This window comes from Esox lucius, chromosome 25, assembly GCF_011004845.1.
Source record: "Esox lucius isolate fEsoLuc1 chromosome 25, fEsoLuc1.pri, whole genome shotgun sequence".
Lineage (NCBI taxonomy): Eukaryota > Metazoa > Chordata > Actinopteri > Esociformes > Esocidae > Esox > Esox lucius.
This window is the reverse complement of record NC_047593.1, coordinates 1,729,672-1,754,409: the sequence shown is the minus strand read 5'-3', so window position 1 is coordinate 1,754,409 and position 24,738 is coordinate 1,729,672. Positions and strand designations below refer to the sequence as shown.

At 42.2% G+C, this 24,738-nt stretch overlaps 1 protein-coding gene across 3 annotated transcripts in view; it reads left to right on the top strand.

The window, feature by feature from the left end:
• Positions 1-24,738, top strand: part of usp53b (ubiquitin specific peptidase 53b) — an 81,833-nt gene that overhangs the window by 55,127 nt on the left and 1,968 nt on the right. Inside the window, exons 14-18 of one of the 3 annotated variants that reach the window (XM_020043923.3) lie at positions 1,420-2,227; positions 2,690-2,754; positions 4,878-4,956; positions 5,066-5,937; positions 7,978-8,066. In XM_020043923.3, the coding sequence (XP_019899482.2) occupies positions 1,420-2,227; positions 2,690-2,754; positions 4,878-4,956; positions 5,066-5,937; positions 7,978-8,054 (1,901 nt within the window). In that variant the 3' untranslated portion in view covers positions 8,055-8,066. Of the gene's footprint in view, positions 1-1,419; positions 2,228-2,686; positions 2,755-4,493; positions 4,606-4,877; positions 4,957-5,065; positions 5,938-7,977; positions 8,067-24,738 lie in introns of those variants that run through there. The other 2 variants (XM_020043921.3, XM_034291105.1) reach the window with 2 other exon arrangements.

Here is a 24,738-nt window from a genome sequence, read left to right as displayed (position 1 = left end):
ATTTACTCTTAGGGAATCTTTTTACAGGGTACATGTTATATTTTGCTTCGAGAGATTCCCTGAAAAGCAATGGCTACATTTCATACGATTTAAGTTGCATTTTCCCTGTAAATTTTTATAATACTTAGACATTTCTGAGTGTATTATCAGTATTGTACTCCTAAAGAGTACACTAAATATTTGTGTGTGTATATATTTATATATTGCATATACAGTATATACAGTTTACTCAGGATGTTTTGGAACATTTCGCAAATGGGACTACAAAAAACAACACAACACAAACAATTTGTAATAATTTGGCTGCAAACAAACATGGGCTTGTACTTTCATTCAAACACAAGATTTTTCCTGCAAAAAGGTTTCAAAAGTATTAGTACCCCTAAAGAATATTTAAAGTAGAGTCTACTGGGAAATGTTGTGCTTTTCAGTTGGTCTGATGCCTTTCACCTTTTCCTGTCACATGCACGTAAAATCCCTGTGCCATACTTTACATCATGATGGGTAAAACCAAAGAGCTGTCAGCTGCAAAACATACAGATGGTTGTTCACCGAAACAGATCAGGTAAAGAATATATAAAATACTTACAGTTGAATACTCCTAAGCACAGTCAGGGTTTCAGAAGTCTGGAACATTTGTAAATTTGTCAAGTAAATGACACCTGCGTATTGAGGGAGACGAAGAAGGTGCCAAGGATGGAAGTTTCAGAACTGCAAGACTGCCGAGTGGAATGTTGGGTTATCAAGTCAAAATCAGCTGTTAGACACCACCTCCATGTCAACAACCTTTCTTTGGAAGGGTTGAATGAAAGAAGGTCTTACTCAGCCCAAACCACAAATTGCAGCACCTGAACTTTGCAAAGCATTATTGGAATTATAATTGGAATTGTGTGTTGTGGTCAGATGAGCCCCCTTTTTTAAGGTAGTCCACAAGTGCAAATGTAAGACTCTCAAAGATCTTGAAAAATAAACTAAATATTGCAGAGTGCCATTACATTGGAAAATTCAGTTTTGCAGATAAAATTTAACAGCATGCAGAAGTACTATTTTGTATACTTCTCCTTGTTCTGGAACTTTCTGTCATCTGAGTTAACTTCCAAAGCAGGAAGCTTCCAAAGAATATTTCAGTATCTTTCTTATTCCTTCAATGCCTGCGCTTTCACAGCACAAGTGTTTTATATTTAGGCAAGCAACATATTTATATTTTTTGTTTGAAACATAATTTTTTGTTTCAAACATAATGAAATTTCAATATACCATTTGCAGTTCTGTATAATTTGAGAATTGGTCTGATAACATTTGCAAGGCATTGTATATACAATATATATTATACACAGATGTTGTTATAACCTCTGCTAAATTGTGTATTGTTACCCCAAAAGACATTTGATATAAAATGGTTGTTCTCTTCCTGTTTAGATATGGCCTATGCAAGATCTCCTCCAGAGGGTGGGCTAAAACAGCACAGCGACCAGAGGTTTAGAGGTGGCAGCAGTGCCCGAGCTGACAAGTTTTCATCCTATCACCAGAGCAAAGTTTCCCAGGACACACGCTCTCAGTCCGGTGCCCCTGACGGACACAGTTGGAGAAACGAAATCTCCCCTGGTCGGCATGAACAGGACAGCAGCCAGGAAGCGTGGGGTAACGGATCGGGCCGCAACAAAGCCAAGCCGTCATGGAGGCCAATCCGTGAAGTTCTGAATGTGGACAGCGTCTTAAATGACCTTGAACGCCGGCAACAACAACAGCAGCAGCATGGACGTGGCTGTAGCCCATGGCGCGTTAAACCTTCCTGTCAGGGAAGGCTGCATGGTGGTGAACGGGATAACCGGGAGCGCGAAAAAGAGCAGGAAAGGGATAAAGAGTGGGAACGAGAGCGTCTCAGAATGAGGGAAGAGCGCAAACAGCAGAAATGCTTGATGACAATTTATGAGGATGAGCAGCGTCATGAGACTGAGAGCCATAGCTCTCTTGAATCAGAAGGCAGGGCCAGTGGGCATGGCGACAAGGGAGGTGGAGGGGTTGGGAACACCGGCAGCAGTGTGGGGAGGGCCAAGGCTGGGCCAAAAGCCTTGTTGCGTAGTGAAACCTGGACCATCCAGAGAACCGAGTCAGGCTACGAGAGCAGCGACCGGCTGAGCAGTGGCTCTACCAACCCTGACTCGCCGGGGGTGGACAGCATTGCCGGCAAGGAGCAACGTTTGACTTCAGAAGTCTCATCTCAGAGGTGGGTGTGGCAGACTGTGCTAGCTTGCTGAACTAAAGCCTAGAAGCATAAATTATTGTTTGATGTTGTGGTCTTTGTCTTCTGTAGATTCAAGTCTTGTGATAACAGTATAGTGTGAGATTTTGGCATTTCCTACTTAAAGTCACATTTGTTTGTGAATGGTGTTTAATGAATTTTAAAATGGAATCTGGATCCATTGCAATAGTAATGCAATTGGTGATGTGAAAGTGCAAAGTAGAAATATCTGCTAATTGCCAAAATATCCCCTTAAGTGATTGTAATGCATTTAATCATGTTCATAGGTCAACAATATTGTACTTAGTACAACTCATACTCATGCATGCATGCATTACAGTGGTTGTTCATACTACATTTTTTTATTTTCACAGGAATCACGTTTCCAGACAATACAGTTAATTAATGACTCTATTTTCTGCGATGACAAATAATTCTTTTCAGCAGGGGTCAACTTCACCCAAACAGATGTGATTTAAAACCTGATGTGGAAAGCTCCCCTTTGCATCAAGGTAAGTGGAAATCCTGAGTTTAACATGCATTTTAATGTATTTAGAAGTTGTTGTTCTATGTTGTGAAGATTCGTTGTTTGTAGTTTAAACAAAAATAAAACAATTCAGAATCCTAGCGGTTAGAGCATCTGACCAGTAAAAATGTACAGAACATTCTTTCCCTGAGTAAGGAAGTTTACCCTTGTTGATCCTTGGTCATATCATTGCTGTATATGTCAATTTGTTCTCAATCAGCTTACCTGGTAAATGAAGGGTTTTTATCTGTCATCCACAAGATGACTTAGAGATGCAAAGAATTGTTTTAATCTTAAGAAATATAACATTATAATGGCAAACTCTATTCTAATTAAGTACAAAGCATATTGTATCATCTACCTTTCATAGTGTAACACTTGCAGCAATATGACATGTATAGCTATTGTGTATTTTGGTCTGTGATCTAAGATAATATGACTATGCATTTACGTTTCAAATAACAATAACAAAAAAGAGAAATTCCAGACTTTTCCCCCACCCATAACAGCTTCAGGGAAACACAGGCTTAAAAAAGAAGGAAAAGCAGATTATAGGACCGTTCATTTTGATCCCCTGATTTAATAGCGCTAGATTATTGCCAAATGAACAGAGGGCAAGAAGCCCAAAATCTCAATTTTTTTTTTGTCATGAATACACAATTCCACATGTCTAGTGAGTCATGCAAAATCAAGCCTTTCAAATCTCCTACATTCTAATCTGCACACCCTATTTAAAAAAATATATACTATTTCCAAGAATAGAATAATACCCTAACCCAGCGTGGAAACCTAGACGTTGAGCCGAGATAACAAATGGCCTACCGATAATAATGTAAATAGCAGGACTGTAATTGAAAATGTCATAATCAGACATTTGTAGTATACGGTGGGATAGGACATGTATTGTTTGTTCCAGTGGGTTTCCTAAAATGTTTAACACTGAAAATGAGGTTAGGCAAACTATAAAAATACAATAGTGTAATGATTTAATGGTTTGTTGTAGTTTTGTTAAGATGTTGATCTCATTAAAGCTTGCTTAAGGATGAGCTATAACTGTTTCCTAGGAGTTGTTTGCCATCTGCCTTGATGACTTTTACAGAAGCTACTATAAAAATGAAAAGACCAGACTATATTTTAGATTTGTAAATTGTTGGGATTGTTGGAAATATTAGCTTTGTGTGTTTCATTTTTATTTGAGGGAAATCATATTCTATGAAGAATATTTCCAATTTAACAGTATAAAATAATTGTATATAAATTTGACTAGAATAGGGATTTTTAGACATTAATCAGTCTTTTAGTTTTAAATAAGCAGACATACACATTGTTTGGTAGTTGACTGTTGGTCTCTGTAGTGCCCACCTGTTGATTTAACCTGTTCTTCTGTTAAATCCCTTCACATGTATTAGTCTGACAATCCCCAAATGCTGCTTCATACAGCAGCTGGACTAATAATTCATTGATGTTAATGTTTACAGAGTGTGTTCTAGAAGGATATGTTAAATTATGTAAAAAAGTAAAATTAATAAAAACTTAGCTTGTTTCAGGCAAGATCAGAGTCCAGCCAGTTCTTTCCTTTTGCCTGAATATGTTAGCTTATAGCAATGCTTCCCTCTACAGTGAATATAAAGACACATTTTTTCAACCAGCTCCAACACCTTTTATCCTTGCATGGGCCTCTAGGTCAGCAACAGTAAAGAAAAAATAACGCATCTATTTTTAAAGTGGAGGAATTTAGTGTGCATGCTGCTCCCCTCTCCTGTGCTGACGTGTCTGCTGATTTGGTCGATCCAGCCACAGGACCAACGATGGTGAAGATGAACCCTGTACTGCCACAGTGCGTCAGAAAATAGAACTACTTTTAGTCTCCTTACTCATAGGCACTGTAAGAGAAATAGACCATCTCCCTTAAAATTGGCCATTCCTTTTTCTTTCTCTCACTGTTTATCTCTCTTGCTCACTCTATTTCCTTTTAATATTCCTACTGTTTCTCTTTTTTCAGCATTGTTGCATTTATTTGTCTGTTTGTATTATATCATAGATTTTCTAACCATTTGAATCATGATCAAATGAAATGATTACATTTTTATGAAATGCATTATCTTCTAGGCAAACATCAAATAAAAACTCAGGAAAAGAACTACGACCATCAGGTTTCACATCTCCTGAAAAATAGTCCAAGTTCAAGGTAGAAACTTGAATATTTGTATTAGTTAAACTGTATTTTAAATGTTGTTTTTTTGTCACTGTGTACAGCTAGATTGTGTGCACTTAAAACAATAAAATATGTTCTACAGACGAAAGTTTCGATACAGCCCTGGAAGTTCCAAGAAGGGCGCTTGTCCAGAGAAAGATTGGGCATCCGCAGACAACAAGAGCAGTCACATGATGGAATCAACAGAGATGACCAATAACAACAGAGGTGGCCATCATGGCAATGGCTCTGCTCTTCGGCGCCTTGGCAAAACAAGCAGCTCGGAGTGGAACAGCTCAGACGACTTAGCCGGAAATCTCTCAGAACCAGAAGACAGCGCTTACCGCTCCAGCAACAGTGAGCTTCTGCTGTCCGAGTCACCCTTTCCCCCTCACCACTTAGCCTTTCACCAACCTCCCTATGTTGAGCTGGGAGATCCTTCCTCTCAACATCAATCCACAACACCTCCACTGCCTCAGCCCAAAGCCATCCAGCAGGCCTCCCATCACCAAGGAGACATTGGCCGTCACTGCTTCCGTCCCAGAATCCTCCAAGAGCCATCCCAAACCAGCCCTCGCCCCACCATCCGAGCCACTCTTGTCTCACAAACACCCAGCCCAAACAGGTCTGAACCCAATGGCCCTCTCCAGAGGCCCTCATCCGGGGCCAGCTCAAAGTCGGGCTCGGACATGGAGAGAAGTAACCCTTCGTCAGGAGAAAGCGAAGAAAAGCCCATCAGCAAGCCTCCTGGAGCGGAGTCGGCTGCAGCCCAAGGGGTTTCCCTCACAACGTATTTCTGTGTTGACAATTGCATGACAGACACATACAGACTTAAGTACCACCACCAGCGACCCCTCTTACTTTCCGCTACTGTTCCCCGAGCACCAAGGGAGCAACGAGACCACCGCAGCCACCACCTGCACTCCACAGACACACATTCCATGCTAGACCCTCCCAAAACCCGCCCTGATGCAGGTAAGCTTAGACAGTCAAGGGATTTTAACTTTTAACTATTTTGTTTTGGACTAGTCAAATCCTAGCAAAACTGTTGCTGCTTTTGTTTTCACAAAATGTAAATCACGGTGCAGTTATCAAGAAATGGCCCAATTATCATAAATAAATTACAATTATACAACAATGCTGTAATGTTAGTAGGAGGGGGAAAAAACGGTTTTAGCTGCTGTAGCAGCTGGAGTAGCTCAAGCCGGCAACAGTGTGCGACTGAATACAGAGGGGAGGAAGAAACAGGAGAGCAATAGACTCATGCTCAATGATGAGCTAACTTAGAACTTGTTATTTTGAATTTGATTGCATAGCAGTGGTCAAACCAAAATAGGCTATCTATCTATTGAAGCAATAAGGACCGGGGGGTGTGATATTATAGCATGCAATAATGAGTAAAATATGGGCCATACACCACAAATCCCAGAGATGTCTTATTGCTTTTATTTAATTGGAATTGTTTATTTGTGACAACGAATTCATTACTTTGGCCTTGCTTCATCAAGGCAACGCTCCAGCAGGTTGAAAACAGTCAACATTTGAAACAGAAGTCCTCCTATGCACATTTTGCCAAGCCATTCAGCATCTTTTCACACTGGTTGATTAACAGGAAATATTTGCTGTTATATATGTGCTTGGAGGACAGCATATTCTCTGGCCATAAATCAAGCTTCCTAGTGCCTGACCTACCAAAAGGAGACAATAGAGAAACATAAGAGAAAGCAGCCTTGTCCAACCTTTTACACATCCACCCCATGCAGTGCTGAGCGAATTTGCAGTGTGCTCCATAGGCCAGGTTGGTATTCCACAACCAGGATGCCTAAATCACATTGATGCAGTCACAAACTTTAAAACCCTGCAACACACTGCAATGCACCCAGGAATGGTTTTTAAAAAAAATGCTATTTGAAACCAACAGTTGGGAGGCACCCCTCAAGCTGGTGCACTTTGGTGCATTTTGTACAAGGCTGTGCTACTAAATATTGAATCTAGTGTGTATTTTATTTTCTGATTTAAAGACATATATTAGTTTCTAAAGACAAAGGATCTGTATAGTAACAGTGAAATACAGATCTGTGCCGGACCCTGCAGTGATAATTAAACAATCCAAGAGGCTTCAGAATGGGCTCCCTCTTAATCCAATTTATTCTAAAGACACAGCATGCGGTTTATTGATGTCAAAAATGGATGTTATTATAATGTTTACTGTGGATCAATTTGCCTCATCCTTACTACATATCAGTTATAATTGATGGTGACACAGCCATCTCTCTACAAAGAAATATGAGCTACTGTAGTGATGTGCATTTAGAGAACGTGTCATACTTTTTGAAAACGCTCTGCAGTTTGGGAACTATGTGTTTATTGTAGCTGTAAAAAAAACACTTCACAATCTAATCTGGTTACAGCTGTAACTACACCATGTTTAAAGTTATCAGGATAACTAATACTCTGTGGGCCTAGCAGTGACAAATGTACCTTGTTAAAAGCAGACTTTTCAATATATCATTCTCTGGTAGGGGGGTCATTTTGTGCTCTGGGCATAGAAAAAATAAGTTGAAATTCCCATCAAAAGTCCTTATTGGCCATGTTAAAACATGCACACACAATGCATTTAATAAATTGTAATATTATTATTAATCTTATTTTATAAGACTACATTTTCTTTGAGCCCAAGCAGTATGGCGTTTTTGTGTCCAATGCCAATGACAATACTAGAGAGGCACCGATTAACTATAGTCCTTCCAATTTTGAAGAGAGAGCTTTCATTTTGGTGGATGGAAAAACAGGCCAAAATGTGCTACGAAGGATTAACAGATACTCTGAAATATGATTTCATAACTAATAGTTGCAATGAACAAGTGGTGGTTATTGATTGGCTGTGTTGTATAACTCTACGTTTGTTATTTTGTATACCCTTCATGTCACACATTCTCAAAGAAATAAATTGTATACTGAGACCTTTCACTCAGTTACTCAATTATCTGACTTTCTTTTTTCCACGAAAAACAGGCCATAGCAGCAATAAGCCCACTGCAAAATGGAATCCAGTGACAGCAAAAGGACTAGATGAGCGTGGCTATTTGTGACAGTATTACCTGGTAAGTAGTCTCGTGAGGCCACACCTCCAATCTCTTCTGGCCTCCTATGAGGACTGGAAACTTACCTAGGAAAAAAGTAGCCGCTGACTCTCAGCGTGGAGATTACTGGATGTTGGTTTTCGAAAAAACTCCACTCACAGGCATGTTGAAGGTATGGTTTCACTATTACTTTGAGCTGGATAGAACACATTCCCTGAAGGTTTTTAGTTCCTACCCAGGTTTGAACATGTCAGAAGTGAAAGAAAAGATGAAGGAAAAATGAAATTCTGTTTTGGATGAACTGTGCTCTATTCATAACATTGAGTCAATAAAGCCATTACAATTTCTCTCCCTAAATGCTGTTCTGAAAAAAAAAGTTCCTACAGGCTATCGTTCGTTAGGCGAAAATCAGAAGATTGTGACAGGAGCCACATATCGTTTTAGAAAACCCATCATTCAGTGTTACCGGCCCTATTATGTCTTCTAAAGTGAGTGTGTTGTCCGGGCACAATAAAACATTTTGCCTTGGAAAAGGTTATGTTTGTTTCTCAAAGACTGATATAGTTCACCACAAATGTGTCACAAATATTTTAAGATTTTTCTGGCTAGCTACTGTTGCACTGAAGTCATTATTCTCATGAGCGCCTGTATAAACCCCTCCCAAACAATGAATTTGATTGGATTAAGTGACTATTAAGGATTTATCATGCATCATATTCAGCAAACCTTTTACATTTTTCATATTAGATCTTTTGTATGCACACTGATGTAGCTTATTTTCTTGCACATCAAACCCACCATGTTTTTGTTTGTAAGGTGCCCGAAGTAGAGGAACCTTATAGGTTTTCATTGGAAGACCACTAACTTTTCCCAGGTTGTGCTTTTACATTTACATTTTAGTCATTTAGCAGATGCTCTTATCCAGAGCAATAATTTATCAGCAAAGGTATGTGCTGCAAAAACCACACAAATAATAAACATAAAATATAAAAGTTGACAAAAGACAACAGACAGCCATGGTGGCAGTGGAACTATATTAAGTTCTCTATGAAAAGGTGAGTGTTTAGACATTTTTTGAAGATAGGTAGAGATTCTACTGTACTAGTCTCCTACAGAAGCTACAATAGTTCCACCATTGAGGTGCCAGGACAGAGAAGAGTTTTCACAGTGTGGATCGGGAACTGCTCTGAAAGGGTGGGACAGCCAAGAGGTGGCTGAACAAAGAGCGTGGGTCGGGATGTAGCGTTTGTGCATTGCCTGGAGGTAGGCAGACAGAAGCTCCTCTTTTTGCTCTGTAGACAAGTACCATAGACTGTTACACATTCTTCATTGAAGGAAAATGGAAAAGCAAATATACTGTTAAAGATAATGTTGGCAGTGCATATGTCTTTAGAATCCAGATCAGATGCACAACCAGGTAGGCATTGGGCAGTAACCGCAGGAGTCTTCATGCAGAAAACAGATCTACAACAAAACCAGGTGTACTTTGAAAAGGGACAGCTAGGAGTCTTCTGTCCAGGTAGTCCTAACACCAGGTTGAAGGGCTCTGGTCCTCCTTAGATTCAACAAGTCTCTAGATAAATTAGAGTGAGCATTCTATATATTCAAAAGGTGCCTCAGCATAGAATTGATTCACGGCACACAAATAGTTGGGAGTATAAAATGTAGGGACGTGAGGTTCCTGGAAACACTGTGGCCCTGTATTCAGATTACCTGGACAGGGCCAACAAACCAAGAAAAACTCCACCCACTAGATCACCAAAGGGACACCAACACCCCACAAGCCTCCCTGAAACAGTATAGCTCATACGGTTCTCTCCCCTCTCTCCCAGTGGAGAGAGGGGAGCTTGCCAGGCAAAGACAGGGATGATATTTCATTAATCTAGTGCCTTGCCATTCACCTTCATGCCACTGGGCCAGACTACACTGAAAATAAGAGGTTAGAAATAGTAAGGTGGTATACATCTTTTGAATTAAGCGTAGGTATAGATAAGTACAGCAGGACCAAGGGAAAAGTTGGAGCAAGTCCAAGGGGCCTGTAAATAGAAGCTATGAAAAGTGATTGTGTACACTGCCTTCATGTATTTCCTGTCTAATACCTCAAAACACAGAGTAATATGGAATTTGCTGTTGTAATGTTAACAACACCACTTTTGTGGGATGCAGGAGGGTTATGGTCACTAGTGTATCTGGAGGAGATGCCTCATTTAGGGAAATGGATTCAGCAGGCTTAATCCAGGATTCACAGAGGCAAAGATATTGAGGTTTGCACATAATGGAAATATTGCAGGGGATCTTGTCACCAAGATGTAAGAGATGTTTTATTAACCTGGTCTGAAACAGGATTTAGTTGTTCACTGAAAGTGATGTTGCATTTGCAAGCAATACCATTTGCTCCTTTGCAGACATTTTTTTTTTTTTTTTTTTGCATCTTCTTCCGCTTATCCGGGGCCGGGTCGCGTGGGCAGCAGTCTAAGCAGGGATGCCCAGACTTCCCTCTCCCCAGACACTTCCTCTAGCTCTTCCGGGGGGACACCGAGGCGTTCCCAGGCCAGCCGGGAGACATAGTCCCTCCAGCGTGTCCTAGGTCTTCCCCGGGGTCTCTTCCCGGTGGGACGGGACCGGAACACCTTCCCAGGAAGGCGTTCCGGAGGCATCCGGAAAAGATGCCCAAGCCACCTCAGCTGACCCCTCTCGATGTGGAGGAGCAGCGGCTCTACTCTGAGCTCCTCCCGGGTGACCGAGCTTCTCACCCTATCTCTAAGGGATCGCCCGGCCACCCTGCGGAGAAAGCTCATTTCGGCCGCCTGTATCCGGGATCTTGTCCTTTCGGTCATGACCCAAAGCTCATGACCATAGGTGAGAGTAGGAACGTAGATTGACTGGTAAATCGAGAGCTTCGCCTTGCGGCTCAGCTCTTTCTTCACCACGACAGACCGATACATCGACTGCATTACTGCAGAAGCTGCACCGATCCGTCTGTCAATCTCCCGTTCCATCCTTCCCTCACTCGTGAACAAGACCCCTAGATACTTAAACTCCTCCACTTGAGGCAGGCACTCTCCACCAACCTGAAGTGGGCAAGCCACCCTTTTCCGACTGAGGACCATGGCCTCGGATTTGGAGGTACTGATTTTCATCCCCACCGCTTCACACTCGGCTGCAAACCGTCCCAGTGCATGCTGAAGGTCCTGGTTAGAAGGGGCCAACACGACAACATCATCTGCAAAGAGCAGAGACGAAATTGTGTGGTCCCCAAACCTGACACCCTCCGGCCCCTGGCTGCGCCTAGAAATTCTGTCCATAAAAATTACGAACAGAACCGGTGACAAAGGGCAGCCCTGCCGGAGTCCAACATGCACTGGGAACAAGTCTGACTTACTGCCGGCAATGCGGACCAAGCTCCTGCTTCGGTTGTACAGGGACCTGACAGCCCTTAGCAAAGGACCCAGGACCCCATATTCCCCAAGCACCCTCCACAAGATGCCGCGAGGGACACAGTCGAATGCTTTCTCCAAATCCACAAAACACATGTGGATTGGTTGGGCAAACTCCCATGAACCCTCCAACACCCCGTAGAGGGTATAGAGCTGGTCCAGTGTTCCACGGCCCGGACGAAAACCACACTGTTCCTCCTGAATCCGAGGTTCTACTATCGGCCGTATTCTCCTCTCCAGAACCCTGGCATAGACTTTCCCGGGGAGGCTGAGAAGTGTGATCCCCCTATAGTTGGAACACACCCTCCGGTCCCCCTTCTTAAAAAGAGGGACCACCACCCCGGTCTGCCATCCCAGAGGCACTGTCCCCGACCGCCACGCGATGTTGCACAGGCGTGTCAACCAAGACAGCCCCACAACATCCAGAGACTTGAGGTACTCAGGGCGGATCTCATCCACCCCCGGTGCCTTGCCACCGAGGAGTTTCTTGACCACCTCTGTGACTTCAGCCCGGGTGATGGACGAGTCCACCTCTGAGCCCTCATCTTCTGCTTCCTCAATGGAAGACGTGTCAGCGGGATTGAGGAGATCCTCGAAGTACTCCTTCCACCGCCCGACGACATCCTCAGTTGAGGTCAACAGCTGCCCACCTCTACTGTAAACAGCGTTGGTAGGGCACTGTTTCCCTCTCCTGAGGCGCCGGATGGTTTGCCAGAATCTCTTCGAGGCCAGCCGATAGTCCTTCTCCATGGCCTCACCGAACTCCTCCCAGGCCCGAGTTTTTGCCTCCACAACCACCCGGGCTGCAGCCCGCTTGGCCTGTCGGTACCCGTCAGCTGCCTCAGGAGTCCCACAAGCCAACCAGGCCTGATAGGACTCCTTCTTCAGCTTGACGGCATCCCTTACTTCCGGTGTCCACCACCGGGTTCGGGGATTGCCGCCTCGACAGGCACCGGAGACCTTACGGCCACAGCTCCGAGCGGCCGCTTCAACAATGGCGGTGGAGAACATGGTCCACTCGGACTCAATATCTCCAACCTCCCTCGGGATCCAGTCGAAACTCTGCCGGAGGTGGGAGTTAAAGATCTCTCTGACAGGAGACTCGGCCAGACGTTCCCAGCAGACCCTTACAGTACGCTTGGGCCTGCCGAGTCTGTCCAGCTTCCTCCCCCGCCATCGGATCCAACTCACCACCAGGTGGTGATCAGTTGACAGCTCCGCCCCTCTCTTCACCCGAGTGTCCAAGACATACGGCCGCAGGTCAGATGAGACGACAACAAAGTCGATCATCGACCTGCGGCCTAGGGTGTCCTGGTGCCACGTGCACTGATGGACACCCTTATGCTTGAACATGGTGTTCGTTATGGACAAACTGTGACTAGCACAGAAGTCCAATAATTGAACACCACTCGGGTTCAGATCCGGGGGGCCGTTCCTCCCAATCACGCCCCTCCAGGTGTCACTGTCGTTGCCCACGTGGGCGTTGAAGTCCCCCAGTAGAACAATAGAGTCCCCAGTCGGAGCACTTTCCAGCTCCCCTCCCAGAGACTCCAAGAAGGTCGGGTACTCTGCACTGCCGTTCGGCCCGTAGGCACAAACAACAGTGAGAGACCTATCCCCGACCCGTAGGCGCAGGGAAACGACCCTCTCGTTCACCGGGGTAAACTCCAACACATGGCGGCAGAGCTGGGGAGCTATGAGCAAACCCACACCAGCCCGCCGCCTCTCACCATGGGCAACTCCAGAGTGGTGAAGAGTCCATCCTCTCTCAAGGAGTGTGGTTCCAGAGCCCAAGCCGTGTGTAGAGGTGATCCCGATTACCTCTAATCGGAACCTCTCAACCTCACGCACCAACTCAGGCTCCTTCCCCGCCAGCGAGGTGACATTCCACGTCCCTAGAGCCAGTTTCCGTGTCCAGAGATCGGGTTGTCTAGGCCCCTGCCTTCGACTGCCGCCCGATCCTCGTTCGGGCTGAGCCCGGCCGGGCCCCATGGGGGAAGGCCCGGCCACCAGGCGCTCGCATACGAGCCCCAACCCCGGGCCTGGCTCCAGGGTGGGGCCCCGGCTGCGCCATACCGGGCGACGTCACGGTACTCAAAATGTTTTTCTTCATTAAGGGGGTTTTGAACCGCTCTTAGTCTGACCCGTCGCCTAAGACCTGTTTGCCTTGGGAGACCCTACCAGGGGCATATAGCCCCAGACAACATAGCTCCTAGGGTCACTCGGGTACTCAAACCCCTCCACCACGTTAAGGTGGCAGTTCTTGGAGGGGAATAGCAAAGTAGAGTAAAATAAATCTGGGGTCACTAGTGCTGACTTGGGTCTATACACTTTATGGAAATAAGTTGGTTATCTTGACTACCTGATTCCGGAGCGCAGAACATAATGTAGAAAATAATGTTGCCCTCACACGGAGAAGTCAGTTGAAACCAGAGGTGAAATTCTACCTTTAGCCAATGTCAACATCCAGTATGCGGCAGTCCTGTGGACGAAAATGCCTTGTTGATGCTAGAGGTCAGAGGAGAATGGGCCGACTGATTCAAGCTGATAGAAGAGCAACTTTGACTGAAATAACCACTTGTTACAACCAAGGTATGCAGCAAAGCATTTGTGAAGCCTCAACACGTACAACCTTGAGGCGGATGGGCTAGAACAACAGAAGACCCCACCGGGTACCACTCATCTCCACTACAAATAGGAAAAAAGAGGCTACAATTTGCACAAGCTCACCAAAATTGGACAGTTGAAGACTGGAAAAATGTTGCCTGGTCTGATGAGTCTCGATTTCTGTTGAGACATTCAGATGGTAGAGTCAGAATTTGGCGTAAACAGAATGAGAACATGGATCCATCATGCCTTGTTACCACTGTGCAGGCTGGTGGTGGTGGTGTAATGGTGTGGGGGATGTTTTCTTGGCACACTTTAGGCCCCTTAGTGCCAATTGAGCATTGTTTAAATGCCACGGCCTACCTGAGCATTGTTTCTGACCATGTCCATTCCTTCATGACCACCATGTACCCATCTGATGGCTACTTCCAGCAGGATAATGCACCATGTCACAAAGCTCGAATCATTTCAAATTGGTTTCTTGAACATGACAATGAGTTCACTGTACTGAAATGGCCCCCACAGTCACCAGATCTCAACCCAATAGAGCATCTTTGGGATGTGGTGGAACGGGAGCTTCGTTCCCTGGATGTGCATCCCACAAATCTCCATCAACTGCAAGATGCTATCCTATCAATATGGGCCAACATTTCTAAAGAATGCTTTCAGCACCTTGTTAAATCAATGCTATGTAGAATTAAGGCAGTTCTGAAGGTGAAAGGGGGTCAAACAAAGTATTAGTATGGTGTTCCTAATAATCCTTTAGGTGAGTGTATATCTAGTAATCTGGATAATCAATCATCTTAAAAAAGAATTACAGTATGATTTCCAATCCCTATAAACATCACTTATCTAGGTCCTACAATCTGTTTGTAAGATATCAAAATAACTATCATGGACGGTTCTTTTATAGAATGTGTTATATTCTACAAAGACCTTGTAATCAGTATAGATGACAAGCTGCTCTTTTTAAAGAACTGCATAAGAAGATAACGGTTACATTTATTTTATATAAAAAAATTATTAAACAAGTCATTTCAACATAGAAATAAAGCTGTGAAAGCCACTTCCATGTCAGTGTGATGTTTTATACACTACATTACCATTCAAAAGTTTGAGGTTGCTTAGAAATGTCCCTGTTTTTGAAAGAAAAGCAAAAAAAAAATGTCAATTTCTGTAATACAGGGATCATGTGTAAAAGTGACCTTGTCTCATTCCCTGAATGCATCGTTTACTTAATTTCTTGTGTGAGGTCTCCAGTCACTCCCTGTTTCTGCACCTCCTGAAGGCAGCATGCCCTTGCCTGTCCAAGCCCCTGCACCCAGCTCCCGCCCCCGGACTCACTAGAATACCTTGATCACTCCAGGTCTTGGTTCTCTTACTTGCACACTACCAGGCGCCTTGTCTTCATGTGTTCCACGAACGCTGTACCTTCTCACCAAAATCTTCTGGATTCATCTCACCTGTGTCTGTTTGAGTTGTGCACTTTTTACTCCTCAGTTTGTTTCTTTTGACGACCTTGGAGCCTTTGTCACAGAGTTCATCTATAGTATTTTTGACTTACTGTTTTTGACCTTGTATTTTCCATAGTCCTTAGTCTATGAGTTTTTGCCTTACCCCTTGTGTACCTTCGCCTGTGTGCCTTTTTGGATTTCTGGATTTTGACCTTTGCTTGTACATTCAACCACTATTTTTGCCTGCTACTTCTAATAAATACTTTAAGTTCTGCGATTGGAACCAAACAATCTGCCTGCCTGTTAGTCCTTACATCCTGAAAGTTTATTTTAAGTGTACTAAAATAATTTCAGATTATCCACTTTCTACAACTCAAGTTTTTATTTGTAATAAGGTTATCAGTCCTTATCTGGGTCTGGGTCTTTCTGTTCTGAGGTTCTGTATCTCACATCATTTCATAGGAATTTTGGAAACAATTTATACAAAAAGAAAGTCTGATTAATATGTTGGTAGATGTCAAAAATAATAACTTTGCAATGTCAGTAAGCAGAACAGTTAAATAAACAAGCCACAACAGGTAAAAACCTGATTTTGTAATGATATTGGTATGATTTCCCTGACCCACAGCTGTGGTGTTTTACAGGCCTAAATAGATGGGGGTGGGGGCCTCCAGTAAGAATTCTTGCACCTCCAGTAAGAATCTTTGCCCCCCCTGTTTAGTTTCCCCATAAACACTGTAAATGGTATGAATTATAACCCCATTTTCAAAACAGTTTGGACGCTAAGTAAAGTACAAATAAAAACAGAAACGATGTGCACATCATTTATCCCTATATAAATAGTGTTATTGTTTTTGGAAAAATAAATGCCCATTTTGAATTTGATGCCAGCAACACGTTTCAAAAAAAGTTGGGATAGGGGCATGTTTACCACTGTGTTGCATCATCTCTTCTTTTAACAATACTCTGTTAATATTTAGGAACTGAGCAGATATCAATTGCTGTAGTTCTGAAAGTGAAATGTATTCCCATTCTTGCATGATATAGGATTTCAGTTGCTCAACAGTTCGGGGTCGCCATACTATTACGTGATACATACAGAATGTGGTTTGGCATTGTCTTGCTGAAATAAGCAAGGCCTTCCCTGAAATGTACATTGTCTAGACGGCAGCACATGTTGCTCCAAAACCTGTATATATTGTTTAGCATTAATGGTGTCTTCACAGATGCCATGTGCACTAATGCACCCCCATACCATCACGGATGCTGGCTTTTGAACTAGGCGCTGATTACAAGCTGGATTGTCCCTCAGACTCTTTAGCCCGGAGGACGCGGCGTCCATGATTCCCAAAAATACTGTATTTAAATTAGGCTACACTTTCATTTGACAATATATTTGGTTGAAGGCTAGAACAATATTTTAACAAATTATGCATGTTTTTTATTATTTTTGCAGTAGTGCTTTACTAAGCTTAATGTCGCTTTACAAAGCTTTACTAACTGGATGTTATTGGCCTGTGTAGAACATGGATAAACCCTCATGAATGTACTGCTCTAAATTAGGCCTCTCCTCATGGCTTTACTAGTGATCATATCCCCAGTGCATCCTCAGTGAGTTTCCAGAATTCTTGTCTATCCTTCTAGTCAATGACCCTCTTCAAAATGATTTGATTTTTATATTCAACTTGATTGTTATTGAATAGTACCAGTACAGCACAACGAAATGCAGTTAGCATCTAAACAGAAGTGCAAATAGAGGAGGGCAGAAAATATACAAGTGTTTACAAGTATTAAGTATACAGTTGTGCTTAAGTTGGAATACCCTGGAAGAAACTGATTTTGAAAATATGGCTGATCATGCAAAAAAAAGAACTGTCAAAAGACCTGTGTAATAAGGTCATTGAACTTTATAAAGATGAAAAAGGATATAAAAATATATTCAAAGCCTTGCAAATGCCAGTTAGTACTGTTCAATCACTTATTAACAAGTGGAAAATTCGGGGATCTCTTGATACCGTGCCAAGGTCAGGTAGACCAAGATGGATTTCAGCCAAAACTGCCAAAATTATTGTTCGGGATGCAAAGAAAAACCCACAGGTAACCTCATGCGAACTACAGGCTGCTCTGGAAGAAGACGGTGTGTTTGTTTAAAGGAGCACAATACGACGATACTTGGGGTCAACAAGGCCTGTAGTGAACAGAATACCATCCCCACTGTAAAGCGTGGTGGCTCACTGATGTTTTGCAGGTGTGTGAGCTCTAAAGGCACGGGGAATCTTGTGAAAATTGATGGCAAGTTCAATGCAGCATGTTATCAGAAAATACTGGCAGACAATTTGCATTCTTCTGCACAAAAGCTGCTCATGGGACGCTCTTGGGATTTCCAGCATGACAATGACCCTAAGCACAAGGCCAAGTTGACCCTCCAGTGGTTACAGTGGCCAGGTTCTGGAGTGGCCATCGCATTCTCCTGACCTTAATATCATTGAGCCACTCTGGGGCGATCTCAAACCTGCGATTCATGCATGATGACCAAAGACTTTGCATAACCTGGAGGCATTTTGCCAAGACGAATGGGCAGCAACTGTATACCACCTACAAGAATTCGGGGCCTCATAGACAACTATTACAAAGGACTGCACGCTGTCATTGATGCTAAAGGGGGCAATACACAGTATAATAATTTTTCTTTGTTGCCATGCTTTGTTTTATGATTGTGCCATTCTCTTATGACCTACAGTTGAATGTGAATCCCATAAGAAATAAAAAACGTTTTTTGTCTGCTCACTCAATATATTACCGATTCTCCAAGGGTATGCAAACTTTTGAGCACAACCGAATGTATATTACCATTGGAATGTGTAGATGTGCAATGAAGGTACAAATGGCAAGTTGCAGTTTGTGAAATTAGACTTGCATGACCGACCAGACGTCATGTAATATCAAAGTGATCAGTGTTTTTTTTCTTTACTGGAAGGCAAGAAAGCTAGCTACAACTTTCTAGTAGACACTTCAGAGAAGACTACGGTCTGTCAATTGTAATACAAATAAAAATTAATTACAAAATTGTAAGGTGGCCAATTATTGGGGACGGTGGCCAATCATAGGGTGTCGTATTCTTTTGTGACAACACTAACAAACTATGGAAAATTTATTTTCCATTAATGATATGCTAGCTAACATTTGTATGTCACCACTAATCATCAGGAACACAGTTGCAAAACTGTGCATGTTTCACAGATTTTCGTTTGTTTGGGTTTGAAGTTAACTTCGCTATGAATTCGGTTCAGAGGAAGGGAGATCCAGTTGTTAAATGTTTCTGTTTTTAATTATGTTCATTTGTTTTATTACTTTATTCCAAGGTGAATAGGCTAAAGACTAAATATGTTTTTGAAATGATTCAGAATGATTCAGAGAAATCTTGCTTAGATGTTCATATACTATAAACTACAGTTGACAAAAGTATTTTGGCTACATAGTACAGCCATTTTTGTGACTTTTGTTGGTGTTGGATGGATGAAGACAGAGTGGACTTTAATTTCTTTATTTTGATATAATTTAAGTCTCTTAGATCAGTGTGTAACACAACCTTTGAGACAGGTATAATTTTAGCCAACCGTGACCAAAAATAACCACATTTTGATAGATTTTACACCCGTTGTTACTCTAAAAATACATGCTAATTTTTTTTGGGGGGGAATATACCTAGACCCACCAAAACGAGATTTAGCCCCCCTGTTCATAATTTTCTAGTGACGTCCCTGCTTTACACTACATTACCAAAAAGCACTCACATCTGCTCGATCAACTTATTTCTCCAACCTGATTGCGGTGAACAAAAACAATCAAAAATGCATCTTTGATACAGTTGCAAAGTTAACTAAAAAGCAATGATCAATAAGTGAAGTGGGTCTTCACTTCAGCAATGATGAATACATGAACTTCTTTAATGAAAAGATCATCACCATTAGAAAATAAATAACTGACTCCTCCTTAACTGACTCCTTGAGAAACAAGCTAGCTGGGCAATAACAAGCAAACCTTTTGTCCCTGCATTCACAGCTTACAGAAACATCTGTTAACCATTAACACTTCTAATGATTGCCTACTAGGATAGAAATTAAGTACATAGGTATACATTGTGATAGAAATCATTTTAGGCAGGTAAGGTACAGATCAAAATGCTATTTAACACAAACACATTTTATTCATATTTGCAAATAGAGACAGAAAGACACTAACACAAGATCAGTGACAGTCTGTCTGCCGTAGAGTTCAGAAACACCTCTTTTGGTATGGGCAAGAAGGTGGGACAAGATTTCACAAAATAACTGACCTTTGAGCAACACATGACTGGTCTCAATCAGCCTGGTGTTGTTGCTTTGATTAGTTTAGCTCTGTATCAACACATCTTGCATTTTCCTACTGTGTGAATTCATGGACTCAATACTTTACTATCAACACAAATGTAGCTAGTGATTTCTCACTCTCTTATTCAATGGTATAATGAATCAATACATCAGCTCAGTGCATTTCTATAATAATCCACTGCATTTGACCTTTAAGCAACTCTTAATGTCAATTCTTAAACAATTTACTCACATATAGTCAAACACTGAATCACTAAGCTTTAGGCTGCTACAATTAATCCCCTAAAACATTGTTAACATTAATGATATCATTGCAATAGTAAGGTTTGGAATGCCTGGTTTGGAATATTTGGTTCTGTGTCATCATTGGAATGTGTCTGGACCTATACCTGTGCCGTAAACTTAGAAGTACACACTTTTATTAAACAAGATAACAACATACAAAAAAGCAAACACAAAAGCAAAAACAGTTATCACAGCAATTAACATCTTGAATATCGTCATACCCCAGGGACCAACCATAGATGATAACCCTGAGAATGGATCCCATCCATCAGACCCTTAGTGCAATGCCTTTATAGGTTTCATGCACTAAGTTAATTACTTTGTCTGATGCATCAGAAATACACTCATCTAAAGGATTATTAGGAACACCATACTAATACTGTGTTTGATCCCCTTTCGCCTTCAGATCTGCCTTAATTCTACGTGGCATTGATTCAACAAGGTGCTGAAAGCATTCTTTAGAAATGTTGGCCCATATTGATAGGATAGCATCTTGCAGTTGATGGAGATTTGTGGGATGCACATCCAGGGCACAAAGCTCCCGTTCCACCACATCCCAAAGATGCTCTATTGGGTTGAGATCTGGTGACTGTGGGGGCCATTTCAGTACAATGAACTTGCATTATCCTGCTGGAAGTTGCCATCAGAGGATGGGTACATGGTGGTCATAAAGGAATGGACATGGTCAGAAACAATTCTCAGGTAGGCCGTGGCATTTAAACGATGCCCAATTGGTACTAAGGGGCCTAAAGTGTGCCAAGAAAACATCCCCCACACCATTACACCACCACCACCAGCCTGCACAGTGGTAACAAGGCATGATGGATCCATGTTCTCATTCTGTTTACGCCAAATTCTGACTCTACCATCTGAATGTCTCAACAGAAATCGAGACTCATCAGACCAGGCAACATTTTTCCAGTCTTCAACTGTCCAATTTTGGTGAGCTTGTGCAAATTGTAGCCTCTTTTTCCTATTTGTAGTAGAGATGAGTGGTACCCGGTGGGGTCTTCTGCTATTGTAGCCCATCCGCCTCAAGGTTGTGCGTGTTGTGGCTTCACAAATACTTTGCTGCATACCTCGGTTGTAACGAGTGGTTATTTCAGTCAAAGTTGCTCTTCTATCAGCTTGAATCAGTCAGCCCATTCTCCTCTGACTTCTAGCATCAACAAGGCATTTTCGCCCACAGGACTGCCGCATACTGGATGTTTTTCCCTTTTCACACCATTCTTTGTAAACCCTAGAAATGGTTGTGCGTGAAAATCCCAATAACTGAGCAATTTTTGAAATACTCAGACCGGCCCGTCTGGCACCAACAACCATGCCACGCTCAAAATTGCTTAAATCACCTTTCTTTCCCATTCTGACATTCAGTTTGGAGTTCAGGAGATCGTCTTGACCAGGACCACACCCCTAAATGCATTGAAGCAACTGCCATGTGATTGGTTGATTAGATAACTGCATTCATGAGAAATTTAACAGGTGTTCCTAATAATCCTTTAGGTGAGTGTAAAAGTACAGCACTCAGACCCTACCACCTTGCAGACACCTCCTTAGGAGGCTAAGATCATATCCAACGCCATTTTATTTTGTAAGCTACCACACCACAGACTGTATAAACCTGCTCCAGTAAAGATCCTATCTGCTCATTGTGTGTTAGCCTAACCAATGTAAAGATGTTCACTACCATTGGACCCCGATGGTCGTAAAAAATACTGCTATAAATAAATAAATGAACCAAATCTAATTTGTCCTTATCTGTTATATCCATTCATGCAGCCACCTTTGACTAACTGTGCACCTCCCAGTCTACTACTGAAAAAGGAACAGGGATTAACATTGGGGAACGTGAGGATGTTGGTATGTTTAAGCAAATCCAACAATTCTTGAATAGTCAACCATTATCCTAAGTGCTATGTTCTCCGGCTCTAACGGCGATCTTCTTACTTTACTTTGTTTATGGTGATATGGCACAGGAGCAGGAACTATCGTGGTGGGTGCAAGTTTCATGGGAAGTATCCCAGCGGGGTCCACCTTTAGGGTGGTCATGTGGTCTGCAAGGGGTGTTGCCTTCCTTTCTGAAACACCAATAGTTGTTAGTTACGTCTTACTCTTATGTAACACTGAGAGTACAATAATTCACATCTATTCACATAGTTGGAGAAATAGTATGATGATGGGAACATCGGGTCCAATATCATTTATCTTTCCAAACCGGGTTGGTTAGTACAGTTGCTGATTGGTTGACAGTTATTCATGCAACAAGAAATGTTTCTTCTACTCAGATTTTAGTTCTACAGTATGTGTATTTGTCATTTAGGCCTTTACTCATGGTGAGATTGTATCTCCGCTTGTTTCACTATATGTTACATTTCCAATTTTACCATAAACATCATAGTGTGGATCAAAGTTCCGCACTATTGGTACAATGATGATAATACAGGAGGCACTCGATAGTGCTTCATCCCTCCAATTCTCCTGAAGGGGTTCCATGGTCCTTGTTTCTCTGACGCCATGGTCACAGGCTGTGTTGGAGTTGACGGTTACTGGAGTCACAAATCACTCCTCCCTGTTAGGTAACTTCAATTTACCTATTCTTTCACTGTAGCCTTCCTGCAGTGTGTGGCGTGGACCCATGTTCCTCTCTCAGCTACACCAACAGCAAACTCTATAACAAGGTGTACCTTAGTATGGACCCAACCAGCATGGCCTGACGTTATGTGGTTTTTATCCTTCAGCGTTGTCTCAGTCGGTTGGAAGCTGTCATTTTCATCTCAAAGCAGAATCATCAGGACTAGAACTAGTCCAGCTGTCAGGAATCTGGGTTGCTGGAGACTCGCAGCACCCTGGGAGCCGAATCCTCTTGTAGCTGTGGGACAGTCTGTGCATGTGAGGTCCGTAGGGCGGTTAGGTTCTTATTTCAACCCACCTCACAGCAGTGCCAGAGCTTTTTAACTGGGGTTGCTATGTGAATGCTTAAAAAAAACATGCAGGTACTTAAATATTTTTTTATATATGCAGTTACTCGCTTATTCTGAGCAATTTCTTTGCAATATTGTACTGCTATTTACCTGCAAAAAATGGCAATGAGGAAAAATGCCAATAAAAAGGAAAAACTAAAATGATGGTTCAAATTTTCTGGGGTTGCTTTGTCAATTCCTGGGGTTGCTTGAGCAACCGCAAGCCACCCCCTAGCACCACCCCTGCCTGGGTCTCAGTAGAATATAGTAGTTTCATTCGAAATGGGGCCAATGATCCGTACCTTTCATGTCCTTTAATAAGAACACATTCTCTAGGCTCTAAGCAATAGCAGTCCTTGTCGCTGAATCGCTTTATAGTGCCCTATACCTGTCAGAGAATATTACTTTCAAAAATGTGTTGCACAGTACACAATCAGAAATGTGTCCATTACATTAGCTTGTTGCTTATCGTCAATGCATTGGAACGCATTCTTATCAAAACACTGACACATTCTTCTCAATCATTACAATTTTAGAACTTACATTGAAATGAAACAGTTTCAAAATAATCTAATTAAAACAAATCCTGTGAAAGGAAAATGAGCCATAACAGATGTCAATGTTCCGTTAAACCTATGCAAACAGGAAAAATCTAATGTTTCATACAACTCTTTATGTATACCAAACTTTGAGCACTGAGCTTAATTATTTTAAACATAATTAATGAATAAAGCATCATACCTTGTATACATCATACCTAGTTTGACCCATAACCCAAACAGTGCAATAAAGCATATCAGCATATTCTGCCCTTTATGGGGAACAGGGAAAATCCAAACACTACAGATAAATGTGCACAATATCATGCATTTACTTACACTCCAGTTTGCTCAGAGTTTCATACCTCTCCAGGTGAGCTCAGGAGGGTGTGGCTGATGGCCCACACCTGGTGTTCCAGATATTTAGAGAAGCAAGTGTTACCCAGGAAACTGATTAACATCACCAAGGATCTTTTGGAGACTTGGTGGGGCCAGACCTTTACAGAAGCAAATGTTATGCAGGACCCCTCATTAACATCACCAAGGGTGTGTTGGAGACTTGGTGGGGCCAGACACACCTCTTCATCGAATACCCCTCAACAGGCATTTCTCATTACACTACACTTGCTCCTACTTACCTCGCTGAAATGATCCAGTCATACATACCTACACATAATCTAAGATTGCAAGACGAAGGCGTTCTAATTGTACCAAGAATTTCTAAACAAACAGTCGGAGGCAGGCCTTGGTGTGTAATGAGAATGCCCCCTAAGTCATTTCATCCTGGATCTGGGCCTGGTGTGTTATTACTTTTCTAGAATTCACGCTAGAGCAAGTTAGTTAATACTAGCTCATCAACTTCAAATGCCAACTAATTCAAGCCTGCATGCTAGCGTGTGCATGTTGTTCCTCATACTGTGTATCGTTTAGTTTTATTTTTTTGATGGTGATTTTCTATATAATTTAGAATTTACCTAATAATATTACTATTCATCATTAACTGGATTGCAAAATGTTACTGGTGTATTAGTTATAAAAAAA